This window comes from Martes martes (assembly GCF_963455335.1).
Source record: "Martes martes genome assembly, chromosome: 4".
NCBI classification, from domain to species: Eukaryota; Metazoa; Chordata; class Mammalia; order Carnivora; family Mustelidae; genus Martes; species Martes martes.
In genome coordinates, this window is record NC_137891.1 from 63,470,971 (window position 1) to 63,486,048 (window position 15,078).

At 36.7% G+C, this 15,078-nt stretch overlaps 1 protein-coding gene across 1 annotated transcript in view; it reads right to left on the reverse strand.

Moving 5' to 3' along the window:
• LOC308341016 (uncharacterized protein C8orf34) overlaps positions 1-15,078 on the reverse strand; it is a gene marked incomplete at both ends in the record, with an annotated part of 367,987 nt that overhangs the window by 257,338 nt on the left and 95,571 nt on the right. Inside the window, one exon of the mRNA XM_080800601.1 lies at positions 5,863-5,891. Within this exon, the coding sequence (XP_080656727.1) occupies positions 5,863-5,891 (29 nt within the window). The remainder of the gene's footprint in view (positions 1-5,862; positions 5,892-15,078) is intronic.

Here is a 15,078-nt window from a genome sequence, read left to right on the forward strand (position 1 = left end):
TGTCTATAACCCTAAATACTCTAAAATGTATCTTTTACGTAAGCCAGAACACCAGGGAGCCCTGGTTCTATACCTCGTTATTTAGACTTCCTGTGGAATTGTTTCAACTAAACTTTGCTTTTGCATTATGACACCTGTCTAGGGCAGCAGACATTATTCAAAGAATGCCTATGGAACTAATGGTCTTATTTACTGTAAGAATACATTATTTTAAATTAATGTAGAACAAAGGAACCTCCTAAACCATTTTTAAGTATACAATTCAGTAATGTTAAGTACATTCATGATGCTGTCCAAACAAATGTTGAGCGGACCTTTCATCTTGTGAAACTGAAGCCCTATAACCATTGAATAACTCCCATGTCCCACTCCCCCAGTCTCTGGCAACTATCATTGTACTTTCTGTTTCTATGAATTTGACTATTTTAGATATCTTGTAGAACTGGAACCATACAGCATATGTCTTCTGTGACTTTTTTTTTCACTGCATAATGTCCTCGAGGTTCATCCATGTGATAGCATATGACAAGACTTCCTTCCTGTCTAAGGCTGAATAATATTCAATTGTATGTGTATATCACATTTTGTTTATCTATTCATCCATCAGTGGACACTTGGTTGCTTCCACCTTTGGGTTTTTGTGAATAAGACTATAATGATCATGGATGTGCAAATATCTTTGAGATATTGCTTTTAATTCTTTTGGATATGTACCTAGAAGACAGACTGCTGGATCATCTTATAATTTTATCTCTAAAGTTTTTAAGAACTGCCATACTGTCTTCCATAGTGACTGCACACTTTTACATTTCCATAATAGTGTACAAAGATTCCAATTTCTCTACATCCTTATCAACACTTGTTATTTTCTGGGATTTTTCTGATAGTAGCCAACCTAAGTGTTTGAGATGATATCTCATTGTGGTTTCAATTTACATCTCTCTAATGATTAGTGATATGGGGATATTTTCATATATTTGCTGGCCATTTGTATATCATCTTTAGAGAAATGTTTATTCAAATTCTTTGTCCATTTAAAAATCAGGTTATTTGTTTTGTTTTGTTGTTGAATTGTAGGAGTTCTTTATATATTCTGGGCATTGACCTCTTATTTTATATATATATATAACATATGTTATATATATATATATATATAATTGCAAATATTCCTCATAATCTGGAAGTAATTTTTGCACTCAGTTGATTATATCCTTTGGTGCACAGGAGCATACAAAATTTTTAAGGATATTATTGATAAATTAATATTAATATTAATTGATATATCCACTTCATGAGGATAAATGAGAGATATTTTTCTTAAGATTCAGTAGTAGGAATAGTTAGTTTTCCTATGAACAACTGGTTTGCTATGATCCTGTGAGTGGTGATGATACCAAGTGACAAAAAAGCTCAATTGTGGCTCAATTAGAGCGATGATATTGAGCCTCAAAACTGCATTTTGTGCAGGGGACTCATATCTATGCTCTGTTCCCTTTGAAATGATTTTCCCAAATATTCCTTTTAAATGTTTTATATTTTAGATAGTTTAGCAATCTGCCTAAAATTATTTTTGAGTGGGAGAGAAACTGATGTTATTTTCAATAGTTACTAAAACCATAACATTTCACAGAGAAGGAAAATAAGCCCAGTGTGTATAAATAACTTTCTGAAGTCCACGTAATTAGTAAAAACAGGAGCCAAGGTTCAATACAAGGTTTACCTTGTGGATTTTTCCAAAATATCAGGCAATTTCTTCAAGCAGTGAACAAAAATTTCCATAATATGAGACAAGAAGTGTCACTTATTATGTGGTTGCTACATCTTCTAGGAACTCAGAGGAATGAGATCCCTTTCTGCAAGAGTGATCAGGGAAGGCTTGAGCTTGAAAAATGGAAAAGTTAGGGAGAGGGGAGGGAATGACAATGAGCAAAATTGTAGAAATAAACAAAAAATATGACTTAGAAGTACTGTAGTCCAGCTGCCTAACACTATTCCTTATTGAGCACAAAACAGACTCTGAAAAGAGAAAAAGAGAGAAGCAAAGCATTAAATATAGATTTGAGTGACAAAATGGAGGCTGTTTATTCTGGTGTTATAAATTTGGACTTAATTTGAAGTAGCAGGGAATGAAGGAAAATTTTTAGCAGGATTTTCTAAGTAAGTTTCCCTAGAACCAGAGGCTAAAAAAGTGATATATTCATAGGGTAGCTCAAGTGAACCTGTAAGAGAGTAAAGTAAGGAAAAAACAGGGGAAGAAACTAGGCAAATATATGGGTTTGGGCAAAGTCTACTCACAGCCTGATCTCATAAGGGTCTGGAAGGTAAATGACAAGTCAGGGTCTTATTTCAGTCGGTCTTTAGATGAGGGCCAACTCAGGCATCTCTGGGCAGGATGGCTCCCAATGGATTGAAGCAATCCTCAGGAAAAAGAGTCCAAAAGCACCCAACCCTCACAGCAACTGAAGGATTGGTCACACTGCCCCCGCGAATGGAAACTGAGCAGGCACCAGCCATGGCATTTTAAAGGATGAACCGGAATGGTAGCAGCCTGAAGAATTAGATACAGATATGAAAGGTCATACTATCTGAACCTGAATAGTGGATGTGAAGCAAAATAATAGCTTTCCCAGAATATCCACATCCTTACCCCCAACCTAGGAATGTGTTACATTAAATGGCAAAAGGGACTTAGCATGATTAAGGTTAAAAATGTTAAGATTCGATTATACAAATTAGCCAGGTGGCCCCAATATACTCACATGATCCCACAAAGGCAGAAGCTTTTCCTTGCTACAGTTTGCAAGAGATGAGATGTTTCTGGTTTTGAAGGTGTAGGAAAATAACAATGCACCAAGAAATAGAGCAGCCTCCAAGAGCTGGAAAAGGCAAGATTTCCCCTGGAACTTCAGGAAGGAATGCAACCCTATGATACACTTGTTTAAGCCCAGGGAGACTCATGTTGAACTTCTGAACTATAGAAACATAAGATAATAAATTTGCATTCTTTTCATTTGTTACAGCAGCAATAGGAAACCAATAGAAAGGAAGGACAAGACTAATGAATAAGAAATTGATAGAATTCCCACAACTAAAAATAAAAGCCTTAAAACTAACATTAGCCTCTGTTTTATCTTATTGTTTCCATTTTAAGTAAAATTAATCATTCTTACTACATTCATCAGAATTCACAAACTTTAAAACCCACAAGAAAAAAAATAATTTCAAAAAAATGACCATTGAATATAATTGGAATAGAATAGTAAATGATTGGTACTTTATAAAGGTTAAGAAAAATAGATCTTTAGAAAACCCCCCAACCTTTTAATAAAAGATTAAAAGGAAGAAATTAACTGATAGTTATTATTACATTAGAGACATAGGTATCAGGTCAACGCAAGTTGTAAATCATTCTGTTTGGTGTTTTTTTTTAGTATCCGAGATTCCCATTTTTGTACAGAGAAAAATGTAGGACCGTGAGCTCCATGGTCAGCAGAGAGCGCCATGGGGCCACTTCTCTTCTCAACCAAAGCCGCTTTCCAGGCAGGCAAATAAGAGTGAGCGGCTATGGCTCTGGCAGCCTGTGTTTGCTTTTCATTATGTGGAACTCTTAAAAAGTTAGGTATGAGAATGGAAACAATTTCTTTACACTAAAATAAGTGCTTTTAAATAAAAGTTTACTTATTACAATTATTGATATCTTCCCAATGAAAATAAAAATATTAAATCTATAATAAATTTCAGCAATTTCCATGAAGTCTTCAAAAATAGGAATATCAGGTAAGTAAATGAAAATCAGCAGTGTATGCAATGTAGTTAAATAGAAACTCCTCTCAGCTAGTACTTGGAAGAGAGAGGATTTCGGTATGGATGTGTGCTGAAGATCAAGTATCATGGCAACCCCTGAGGGTGAGGGTGAAATCTATTTTCAGTTGAAAGAACAATTTCTATATTCTTTAGCTCACCAAAAAGGTGTAGACACCAACTCCACTGCTAGTTAGAACCCAGAAGAAAGCAAGGACAAGGGCCAAGCAAAATCACACAAGCTCATTTATGGATCAGGCAGCCAGGGCTTTGCAGAATATATTGGAAAGAGCAAGTGAACCTAGAAATAGAGATGATGAGGTCTTTGTACTTTAAGTGAACACAGAATAAAAATGAAGGAGCAGGGTTTATGAAATTTCTACAAGTTGTAAGGAAGGTCATGGTGTAAGAAGGAGACCAGCTAGGGCAAAGACAATGATGGACACACAGAGGAAGAAGACTAGAAAAGCAGGACAAAGCCAAGAGACCACATCTGCCACTTTTTCTACTTGCTATTATTTTAGTCAAGATCTAGTTTTGCACAGAGTTGGTACATATATAAATTAATTTTTAAATATGATGGTTTATTAACTCAATACTTAAAAGTATATTGATAAATTTAACTTATTATTTAGTCAAATAGCAATGTATTTTTAGGGGACAAAATTCAAAAGGTATAATCCTATTTAGAATAGAAGAGTACTGACTTTATTGTTTTTGTAAAAATAATACAATTATTACATTATAGCTTATTATTTTAAAATGTAATGATTTATAGAATTCCATTTTTTTTTGCAGTACTTTCTATCATTCTCTTTCTATGTATGTAGCCACCAAGCCAGCTATAATATGTCTTCTATTTAAAGAGGTATTTGGGTCAATATTCACCAAATATTCATGGCTATTTCTAGATGCTTTGCCCTTTTCCAATTACCTATCTGAAATCAGTTTTTTTTCAGCTGAAACAACATATCATAACACAATGAGTGCAGAAATAGTTATGAAAATTCAGAAGTTTCCAATTAAGCCAGGCATTAAAGAGACTTTCAAAAAATGTAAATAATGTAATATTCTTACAAATACCTTGTTTTGGCAAATAAAGTAGTTTCCATAAAAAAAGTTATCTTTGTTAATATACTGGTTTTATCACTGTTATTTTTAAAATAAACAACATGTAAATTTTTTAGTAGCCTTAATTTCTTACATGGTAAATACGAATAGATGTAATCTATACTAACTAAAGACTCTTGAGGCCCCTGTCGTAAGAGCATAGAGGGGTCCTGAGACAAAACCAAACAAAACAAAAATGAGTACTTCTATCCCAATGACTCCTAAATGTATAACTAAGTCAAATCCCTCATGAGTAACAGCGCATATAAATATGCTTAACAGACAACTCAAAATAAACAAGCCAAAAGAGAATTCTTAATGTTACTGCAACCTGCCTGGTCTGTTTTTCCCCAGTTTTTCCAATTTGGGTAAATGGCACTACAGTTTACCTAGTTGCTCCGCTCCCAAACCCAGGAATGAATCATCACTGACTGATTTCTTCTACAACTCCCCACATCGGATACACTTAACAAGTTCTACTGACACAAGTGTTAAAATACATTCCTAATTACGTCACTTCTCACCACCTTCACAACTATCACCCCGGTGAAGGCACCATCATATTCTCTTCGCATCTTGGAATTTAAAAACAAAACAATTGAGTAAGGTTTCCAAAGAATAGCTATAAAAAAGTACAAGTGTCTTCCATATCCTCACCTTCATCATCAGATACAGAAAAAAATACTTTATATAATATATTATTAGTTTTCCTTTTTTCAGTATAGTAATTCAGTGATTTTTTCTCTAACCAAATTCTAAAACTCCTGACTCTAAAGAGTAGTGATATAGAGCCTTCATGCAATAACTTTCATAAAAGAATCAAAGCATGTAACTGAAAGTTTTGAAAAGTTAGCACCAATAAATTATACTTGAACACTTTCTATGTTTCAGAAAGTCTTTCATTTCGACAGTGAATTAAAATGGAAATTCTGTATTTTCTTTTCAACTTACCTTATCGAGTTCATCTGAAATTGCAATACCTGGGATTCAAAAGAGATGTATAAAAAAAGTTTTAGAAGCAGTCTTTAACAACCCAATGTTAGAAACAAAAGCAAAAGTTCCATTTGTAAAATTAGTACATTTTCCATTCTATTTTTGGTTTTTATTAGCGCTTCAAGATAATGTGGTATATCCTTTCTACTAACAAATTAGGAATTTAAGTCAACTGTAACAGCACAAACTGTTGAACAGTGCAAATGTGCAACAAAAACAAAACAAGTACCATACTGCTTGAAGATTGCAAAATGCAGAGCAAACATGCAAAGACAAGTGTAGAGATGTTGTCTTTATGTTATAATGACAATCAAGTACAGCTTAGCATGTTATACTTTTGTTCCTTCTGAAGAATTGATTTAGACTCCTAGAGTGATAAAATATTATAGCAGAATAGTGGTTGGAGACCATTTATTTTAATTCCCTTATTCTATAGCTGAAAACACAGACAACAGAGCTTAAGGAATTTGCCCCATATTCCCTTAGGCTGACAGCTTCTTGAGCCAGTGGATGAATGATTCCTCCTCACAAGTTTGCCTTCAAACCAACCACACGTTTCTCACTGTATATCGGTCTAATTTCTGTCTTTACTATTCCTCCAAAATTGGTCTAAGTCAGCAATATAACAAGTTTTCATCCTTAATTTATATGTGATAACAGGCTCTTTTGACCTCATTCTCCTCCTTGAAATGCTGCCCTCCCTCTTCATTCTCTTTGTCTTCTTCATAGGAGTCTTCTTCTTTGGGGGTAGGGAGTCCTTCCCTGAAATGCCTGGGGTTCTTTGTTGAGCTGTCTTTTCTTTTCACTAATACACTTCCCATGGTAATCTAACTCATACCAATGACATTTTTATTTCTCTATACAGTGACGACCAGTGAATCTTTATCCCCAGCATAGACCTTCCTGACCTGGTTGCTGAATTCCTGTGAGCATTTCAACCTCGACATGTCAGGCTAAAGCCCTCATCCTCCCATCTCCTCACTTCTTTTTTTGAACAATGGTTTGCCTGCAGCTGGACAGCAGCCATAGAGCAGGCCCAGGAGTAGGCCCAGTCAGCCCTCAGGTTTGAGGCATGGAGTAAAGGGAAGCTGGTGTCAAATCCCAGTGTAGGATGGGCCAAGAGACAAGGAAAGTCCTAAGGTTTGAAGTCAAAGGAAGCACAGAGAAAATAAAAACAGATTGTAGCCAACGTTCAGCAGGCTATAAAAAAAGCCTAAGAAAGAATGAATTGGGTTGGAAAAAAGAACTTGCAAACAGTAGCAAGAAAATAAGTCTGAGTAAAAATCCCCTCACCTGATCAGGTACAGAATGTCTGTACAGAATGCCTGTACTTTGTTGGTTGCTATATATTATTTCGCTCTCCACTGACCTACTAAATCAATTATACACAAAGTAGAAAAAGATGCCCAACTTCATCTCGGTAAGCTGCACGCACTTCCCCTTGTAGATAAAACTAAAACACACATGTATCTGAGACACATTCTTCATCACAGTACTCTGTGAAATCATTTTTTGGTAGAAGTTATTGGTAACTAAGAATTTTTATGTGTTACTATGCTAAAAGAGAATCTAGCTACCACTATTGGGATTTGGGAGGACCTAACTTCACAAGTATTCAAGGACTCACTGTGTTATAAAGACAGCTCCTTCAAACAACTCAAGAAGACTTCACAAAGGAGCAGCACTGCAGCTGGGGTGTGCAGTGAACCACGGTCCTGTGTAGGGGAGCATATGCAGACAGATGAGGGATCCCAAAGTTCTGGGCAATTACAAATATTTCTGAAAGCCTAACATAAGTCACACATTTATGAATGTTTGGGTTTAAAAAATGTACACAAATATGAATGTCACTTAGAATGACTCCAATTTCAAGCTAATGTAGGAATTTCAGAGTATCAAGTGGTTTATGTCATAGTCTATGGATGATTTAAAATACATTATTCTGGTTTATAGAAGCCAAATACATATTTTAAATGCTTGTATTTACATTTATTATAGTACTAAAGAAGTGTTCCTTTCCAATGAGTTCAAGATTAAAATTGAACATATGGTTTAAAAATAAATATTTAAGAGACTTAGTCTATTTTAAAAAAAAGAGAGAACAAAGATATATTAAAAAAAAACTCTTTTCTCATCCAAAGTCATAAAAATTAGATATTTAGAATTAAATAATGCATGATTCAAGTGACTGGGATTTTTTAAACTCTCTTGATTTTTTCAACTTTCTGCATTAATGCCCTTGGCCCTGCAATGAGTTTTCTCATTCGATTGTTAGAAAGCGTTCAGTTGATCCTTAAGTTTTTTACCCCTCATATTTATGAAACCCATTATTCATAAAGATAATAGTAATACTTCACCTATCTAGAATGTAGTCAAGAGCCAGCAAGTAAGTTAAAAGGCCTTTGAATAGTGAGAATACCCGGAACTTATGAGCTAACTCTTTGCAGCTTCTGTTCATGGTCCATTACTCTTGATTTTAGCATGCATCAGGAGCTTTTTTGCAAGACAAAGAAATATTTGCCAGTGGAAACTGGCGATAAAGAGAAGGTTGCTATGAAGAGATATTAAAGAACGATGAAGTGACAGGTCCCAGAATAAAACTCAAACTAGGTAAACAGGAAACTTCATTTGGGAAAGGAATTATGCCTCTAATTGTTCCAGGTGTTTGGTCTTACATATTTTGTTCAAATACCTACTATTATATTTTCCTAACATTTACATATTTTGATGAATTTTCCCAAGAAATTACCTAAATGAATCTCCACTCTATTATATATATAATTCTTTCCACTCATTATTATTTATATCAAATTGCCTGGAAATTTTTCACTTTTTGTTATTTCATTTTTAATCAAAGCTTAAACTGATTAAAAGCAGTTGAAAAAATGTTAAAGAAAAGCTCCTTTACAGAAGCATGAAGCCGTGATGAGAACAATTCATATCGAAGAGCCAGGATTTTTCTCCTAGTGCCTAGCAGAGCATTCACAAATATTCCCTGAGAGAAGAATAACAATTTTTGGCCATTTCATTAACTCTTAAAAGCCATCGTATCTTAAGTCATATTTTTTCAGTTTATAGAAGCTGAGAAGTGGGGAACAGAGAAAATACCCTGGAAAATATGCAAGAAAAAATATAGTGGGTTGCTATAATATGTTGTAAGGAAAGAAGGCCTAGAGTTTAATTGTGGGACTTTTTTTTTTTCCTTCTTTTTTTATTATTTATTTTTTCAACAAATACAGCTTTTATATATTTAATTAACATATAATGTATGATTTGTTTCATGGGTACAGGTCTATGATTCATCAGTCTTACACAATTCACAGCACTCACCATAGCACATATCCTCCCCAACATCCATCAGCCAACCACCCTATCCCTCTCTCCATCCACTCCAGCAACCTAATTGTGGGACTCTTGATGCACACTGGCACATGTGGTCTTCCTAATAGTCACACCAAAACCTTACAGGAAATCCTGTACTATCAGAGTAGCCAAAGAGGCTTGGCTTAGGGTAGCAATGGGTGTCCACCTTATAAAAGTGGGCTGCCCATAAGAAACCCGGGAAAATGAGTTCCCTCAAAAACTAAACTTCTCTTCTAGATAAAGAAGCAAGGGCTCCGACAGGCATATCAGAGGTGGGTTCCTGGTTCTGCTGTAGTGCAACCCCATCTGGATGAATTTCATTTGTGTCCTTCAGCCTATGGGCATTCCCATTTATTCCAATCTCCAAACAAGTTTTGGTGGTATCAGAAATTTATGCCAAAACACAGTTCTCACATTTCCAAATGTGAGTTGCACCCTATCAAGGAAACCACAGCTATCTGCTTCACCAGGATGTGCATCTTCCCAGGTATCAGCTTAGCCCTAGAGATAAAATTCAGTTGTAGCTACCAGAAATGGAAGGAGAAAATTTTCAATAGTCTTTACAGCTTAGTCAGTGTAATTAATCCATGAGAGTAGGTCAGAAAATTCATACTGTATGAAATGGAATGAGCTATTTCTCCAAAATGTTTCCCTATGGAGAAAATCCAAACTGGTCCAAACTAGCTTGTGAGAACCAATTCTGCACATTTCTTCCCAACTTCTCATTGAGTACTAATTGGTAGTCTGAAATAAGCCACGTTACAAGTATTTATAGCATGGAAATTGGCAAATGCTACAAATTAGGGATTATTTTTTGAGTTAGTGTCCCAGGATGCTACCAAGGAATGCACAGTGTTAAAGCAAGTACCTATGTAAGCATTACACATACCAACAAATTGAACACTGTTGATACCTCAGACCTTTACCTGCCATTTGCCAATTAAAACACTCTTTAGGTAGGTTGCTGACTGCTCTTAGCAAAGGGAGTTCCTGCTACAAAGTGAGGGATTCTATCTTCAATATGATTACCTAAGAAAAAAGTTGGGAAAAATTTTCTGTAAGGAGTTAAATAGTAAATACTTCAGGATTTTAAAGTCACATATGGTCTGTGTCATATCCATATATTTCTTCTTTTTTTTTAAACAACCTTTAAAAATGTAAGAAATATATTTATTAGCTCACGGGCTACAAAGACCACAGGCTAGATTTGGCTCCCTGCTCAGAGTTTTCTGAGTCTTGTTCCAGAAACACATGCCAGCTTTTATCCTTGATTAATTGACTCTTTCAATCTTTCAAGGATACTTCCAAACCTAGGGGTTTTCATCAGGCCCCTACCCATCTCCTCACCATGAAAGACTTGCTCACACTATTAAAGGACTATCGGATTTAAGCTCCCTAGATGGTCTGACCCATCTTCCCCCCAAAACAGGCTATTTACACTGTTCTCTCTAATCTCAGAGGATGATATGTTCTTTCTCCTAGGAAGACCAATCTCCGCCTGTTTCTTTTTTTTTTTTTTACCTCCACCTGTTTCTTGACTCCATCCCCATCTACCTTCTCTGGTATTTGCTCCATCTACTATCTTCCTTCTCTGTCGTGAATCTGCAAGTACCTTACTTTGGTTTCCTCTGATCCCCCTAAAACCCATTACACGTTTACACAGACACACACATATTCTCTGTAATCTCTTCTCTTGTCTCGGTCTCTCTTTCTCTCTCTCTCTCTCTCACACACACACACACACACACACTGGACACATGCACAAAACTAAACACAAACCAAACCAAAAATGACTCAAAATTCCAACATCCTTTACCTTCCTCCACTAATTATGTTCTCTTTCACAACTTTCCTTTCCTCATCAAAACTTTTCAAAGTGTCTCTACTCCTTGTCTCTCTTCCTTCCTGTCCATTCACTTTTCCATCCCTGACCAACCAGCCTCTGCTTCCACTATCCACTTGAAACTATTCTCCATATATATTCTGATCATGTAATCAAATGGAACCTTTTCTATTACAAAAAGATAACTTATTTTATTTCACTTTATCAAGCCAATACCTGTTTATCACCAAAAAAATGGAAAATATAGTAAGGGGCAAAAGGAAAACAAGCCTACATTCACAAATAATGATAACAGCTGGTTGTGAATTCTTTCAAGTAATTTTGTGCACATGTACAGGTATGCATAAAAATACTGTAGCTCAATATAAGCATATATACAAGATAAAATGAAATACACACACTTTTGTTACCTGCTTTTTACTTAAAGCATATCCTAACTGTATTATCATATTACTTTTTTCTGTATCATTTTTAATGGCTATACAGTGTACCATTGTGTGAATGTACCACGATTTCTTTATCCATTTCTCTAATAAAAAGTATTTAATTTCCAAATTTTCATTATTATGAATCCCACAGGAGTAAACAATGGAAGTGAAACTTGGAGAGAGCTGCACATGTTTCCATCTTTTTCTTATAAACTCATCTGCCACTTCAGACACCTCAGTTTTTGGAAATATTTTCCCTCTTTGATTTTTATGAAAATTCTATCTTGGTTTTCCTCCCAACCTTCCCCGTCTCCTCAGCTAGATCACTTGTCTACCTGTATCTCAAATGTTGATGGTGTGTGTGTGTGTGCGCTTGTGTGTGTGTGTGCTTGTTTGTGTGTGTGTGTGTGTGTATGTGTGTGCGGTCTTTCCCTATGTACTGAAGAGGCCCACATCTGCATTCCTAATCTAATTTTTCCCAATAGGCAACTTTGATATGTATGTACTTGACTGTTGGGACCAGAGAAAAGCTATTCACAGCACTTAGATGTGCCAACGGTATCTGAAACTGGAGTGTGAAACAATACTCCTTTACCCCAAAACCCTTTTGAATTCTTATTTGAGGTAGAGAGAGCACCCAATCACCTTGATTATAAACAAAAGTAAAATAAACATATCCTTTTCTCTTTATGTACACCTTTCCTTCATACGGAACCAAGGATTCTTAGTCATAGAATAATCTATGTTTTCTTAAGCCTGCTCTCTTTTCTATCTCATGGCTTTTTCAGGCTCTCTTCCTCTTGTCTTTGCCTTGAGGCATGGACTATAATCATTGTGCCAGAGTGATTATTCAAAAAACAGGATGATGGCCTGTTTAGAAGATCCCTGCAGTGCAGAGGCCACCGCTCCTGGCTCCCCTGCCACCTGGAATTCCTTCTTCATAGCCTTTCCTCTCACTTCGCCCTTTATGCAACAAAGGTACAAAGTTTTCCTCTTACATACATGCTTCTCTCTCTGCCAGGTACCTCCCTCTCCCCATGACATATCTTCATTCTTTTTTTACCTTAGCTTTACCTTTCCATCCTTCTAGACTCCATTCAGACATAGTTTCCTCAGACTGGACCTAAACCCCTTTGTTGGAGGTTCTTCTACACTCCCATAGGCCCACCTAAGGCACCTTATATAAGGCTGCGAAATTCTGCTTTTCACACTTATCCCTCCTACTAAAAGGTGAACGTTAGGTCTGAGTGCCCGTGTTAACCATCTTATAATGTATGAAGACTGGATAAATCTAGATGGCAATGAATGGACAAACTGTTCTCTTTTTATCTGCTTCCATTCTCATTCACAGATTGTCATCCCCTAACTCCTCAGGCTGTTTGTCAGACAAGACCTCTTGGTATGTTCATGACTGAGGAACTAAAAAAGTCATTTGTTATTTTTTTCTTGGCGGAGTCCAGATTGCTATTATCAATCATGAAGCATAAATATCTGTCTTCTGTCCTTTCAACAGCTGGGCTCTTTTCCTTGGCAAAGTTCCAGTCAGTGTTTCTCATGAACTGCAATCTGTAGACTGACGTCTGGATGGACTAAAGATACTCATCCTATTGCTGCCTCACTTCAGAGAAAACTGCCAAAAGAAGCAAAAGCCTTAGGATTGGAAAATGCTGGAAGCCCTGCTACCCTAGAAACAGAACTCTTCTAAGAAAAAGATTCTGTTGACCAATGTCATATAATATAAAACTACTGCTCTGTTGCTTTTAGTTTGTTATTTACCTACTCACTTACTTATTTATTTTTAAGCATAACTCCTTCAATAGATTAGCCACAGTCAAAGCCAAAGAGCTCAGGAAACAAATCAAATCTACAAATACCAAACCCATCATCTGATATCAAAGGTCCACACGTAGAAAAATAGGAAGTAACTCTGCAGTGAAGAACGAGTAAGGGAGGTGTCTCAGAGAAGAGATCAGGAAGAAATGGAATCACAGGTGGCACTCACTCAGCACATCACAGCTGAGTTACGTGCTACGTGCTGGGGAAGGACAGGTGCAGAGTGGAGATGAGTGAAAAGCAGATAACAACAAGGAAGTGTGTTCAGAGAAAAATACGGAAGCACAGAAAGGGGGCACTAAATCCAGTCCACAGAAGGACAGCAAAAGGAAATCATTTTGAAAGAAGTGGTAACTGAGCTAAGACTAAAGGGAAGAATAGGAGTAACTTGGTGGAAATGGAAGCCCTAAGAGAAGTGACAGTGACATTTCAGGGTACAGGGACAGTGTAAGGAAATATGTGAAATGGGAAGAAGTTCAGTAAGTGTGAAAAACTCCCGTGTTGCTTGTACATAAATGGCTAGTCATGAGAGATGACACCTGAGACAGGATTAAGGGTCAGATCACTTGGCACCTTCTCTGAGGTTTTAAGGAGACACTGAATATCTGCAAGAAGTGGGTGTCAGGTTTTCACTTTAGATCCATCATAATGATCACAGTGAGGTATTGGAGGAACTGAGAAACAAGAGCATGGGCAAGACTGGTTATTCATTCCTCAAGCCATTTCCATGGAGGATCTGTACACACAAGCTAGATTACATTTCCCAGCCTTATTTACAGCTAGTTGTGCATTGTGGTCAGATGTAATGCACTACACTTTTACCCCTAAGCATTAGAAACCTCCCCCCTTCAGCAGGACCCTTGGAGGTCATGTACTCAAGATGGCAGAATAGCAGGACGGAAGCAGTCTGCATCCCCCGCATATATCGTCGGGCTACTTCCTGAGTAAGAAAATACTTGTATCATATTAAGCCACAGAGATTTTGGCCATGAGACTACCGTACATAAGGTTATTGCAATCCAGCCAGCCATGAGCTCAGTAAGGGCAGGGACTGCATCTGTTCTCCTCTGTCCCAGGACAGGAATGAAATGGAACAAAATAGAAGGTGCTGAGTGGATAAACCAATGATCTGGTTGGTGATGCTGAGTGCGAACTTGGGAGTACTAATAGGGGTGAATAGAATCAAACCCAAGATAGAGGGGAAAATGAACAAAATTTGGCAACTGATTATTTATGAACAGCAAGGAAGAGAAAGGAGTCTATAAGGGTTCCAATTTGGGTGAACTGGTAAGCAATGGTGCCATCACTTGAAGAACGGTACACAGAAAAGAGGTCATGTTTGAAGAGAGATGAATGATCTATTTGGATACACTGAGTTTTAGATGGCTGTGGGATATCCAAGTGGACATATGCTTCAAACATTTTATATAAAGTATAAACAGTCTGGATGGGCAATATATTTATCTGACTTAGCTGTGTAGAGGTCATAGTTAAAACTATGAGGGAGGATGACAATGGAAACAGACAGCATTTGAAAGAACAGAAGACGACAGGTGGGAACAGCATTTAAAGTGGCCAGGAAGAAAGAAGAGCACTGGAATGAAGCCTACAAGAAATGGTGTGAAGGGCATCCAAGAGAATCAAATAAATAAGAGCCAGGTCCCAGAAAGTAGAAGATGAGCATCTGAAGAAAGACAGAATAATCAA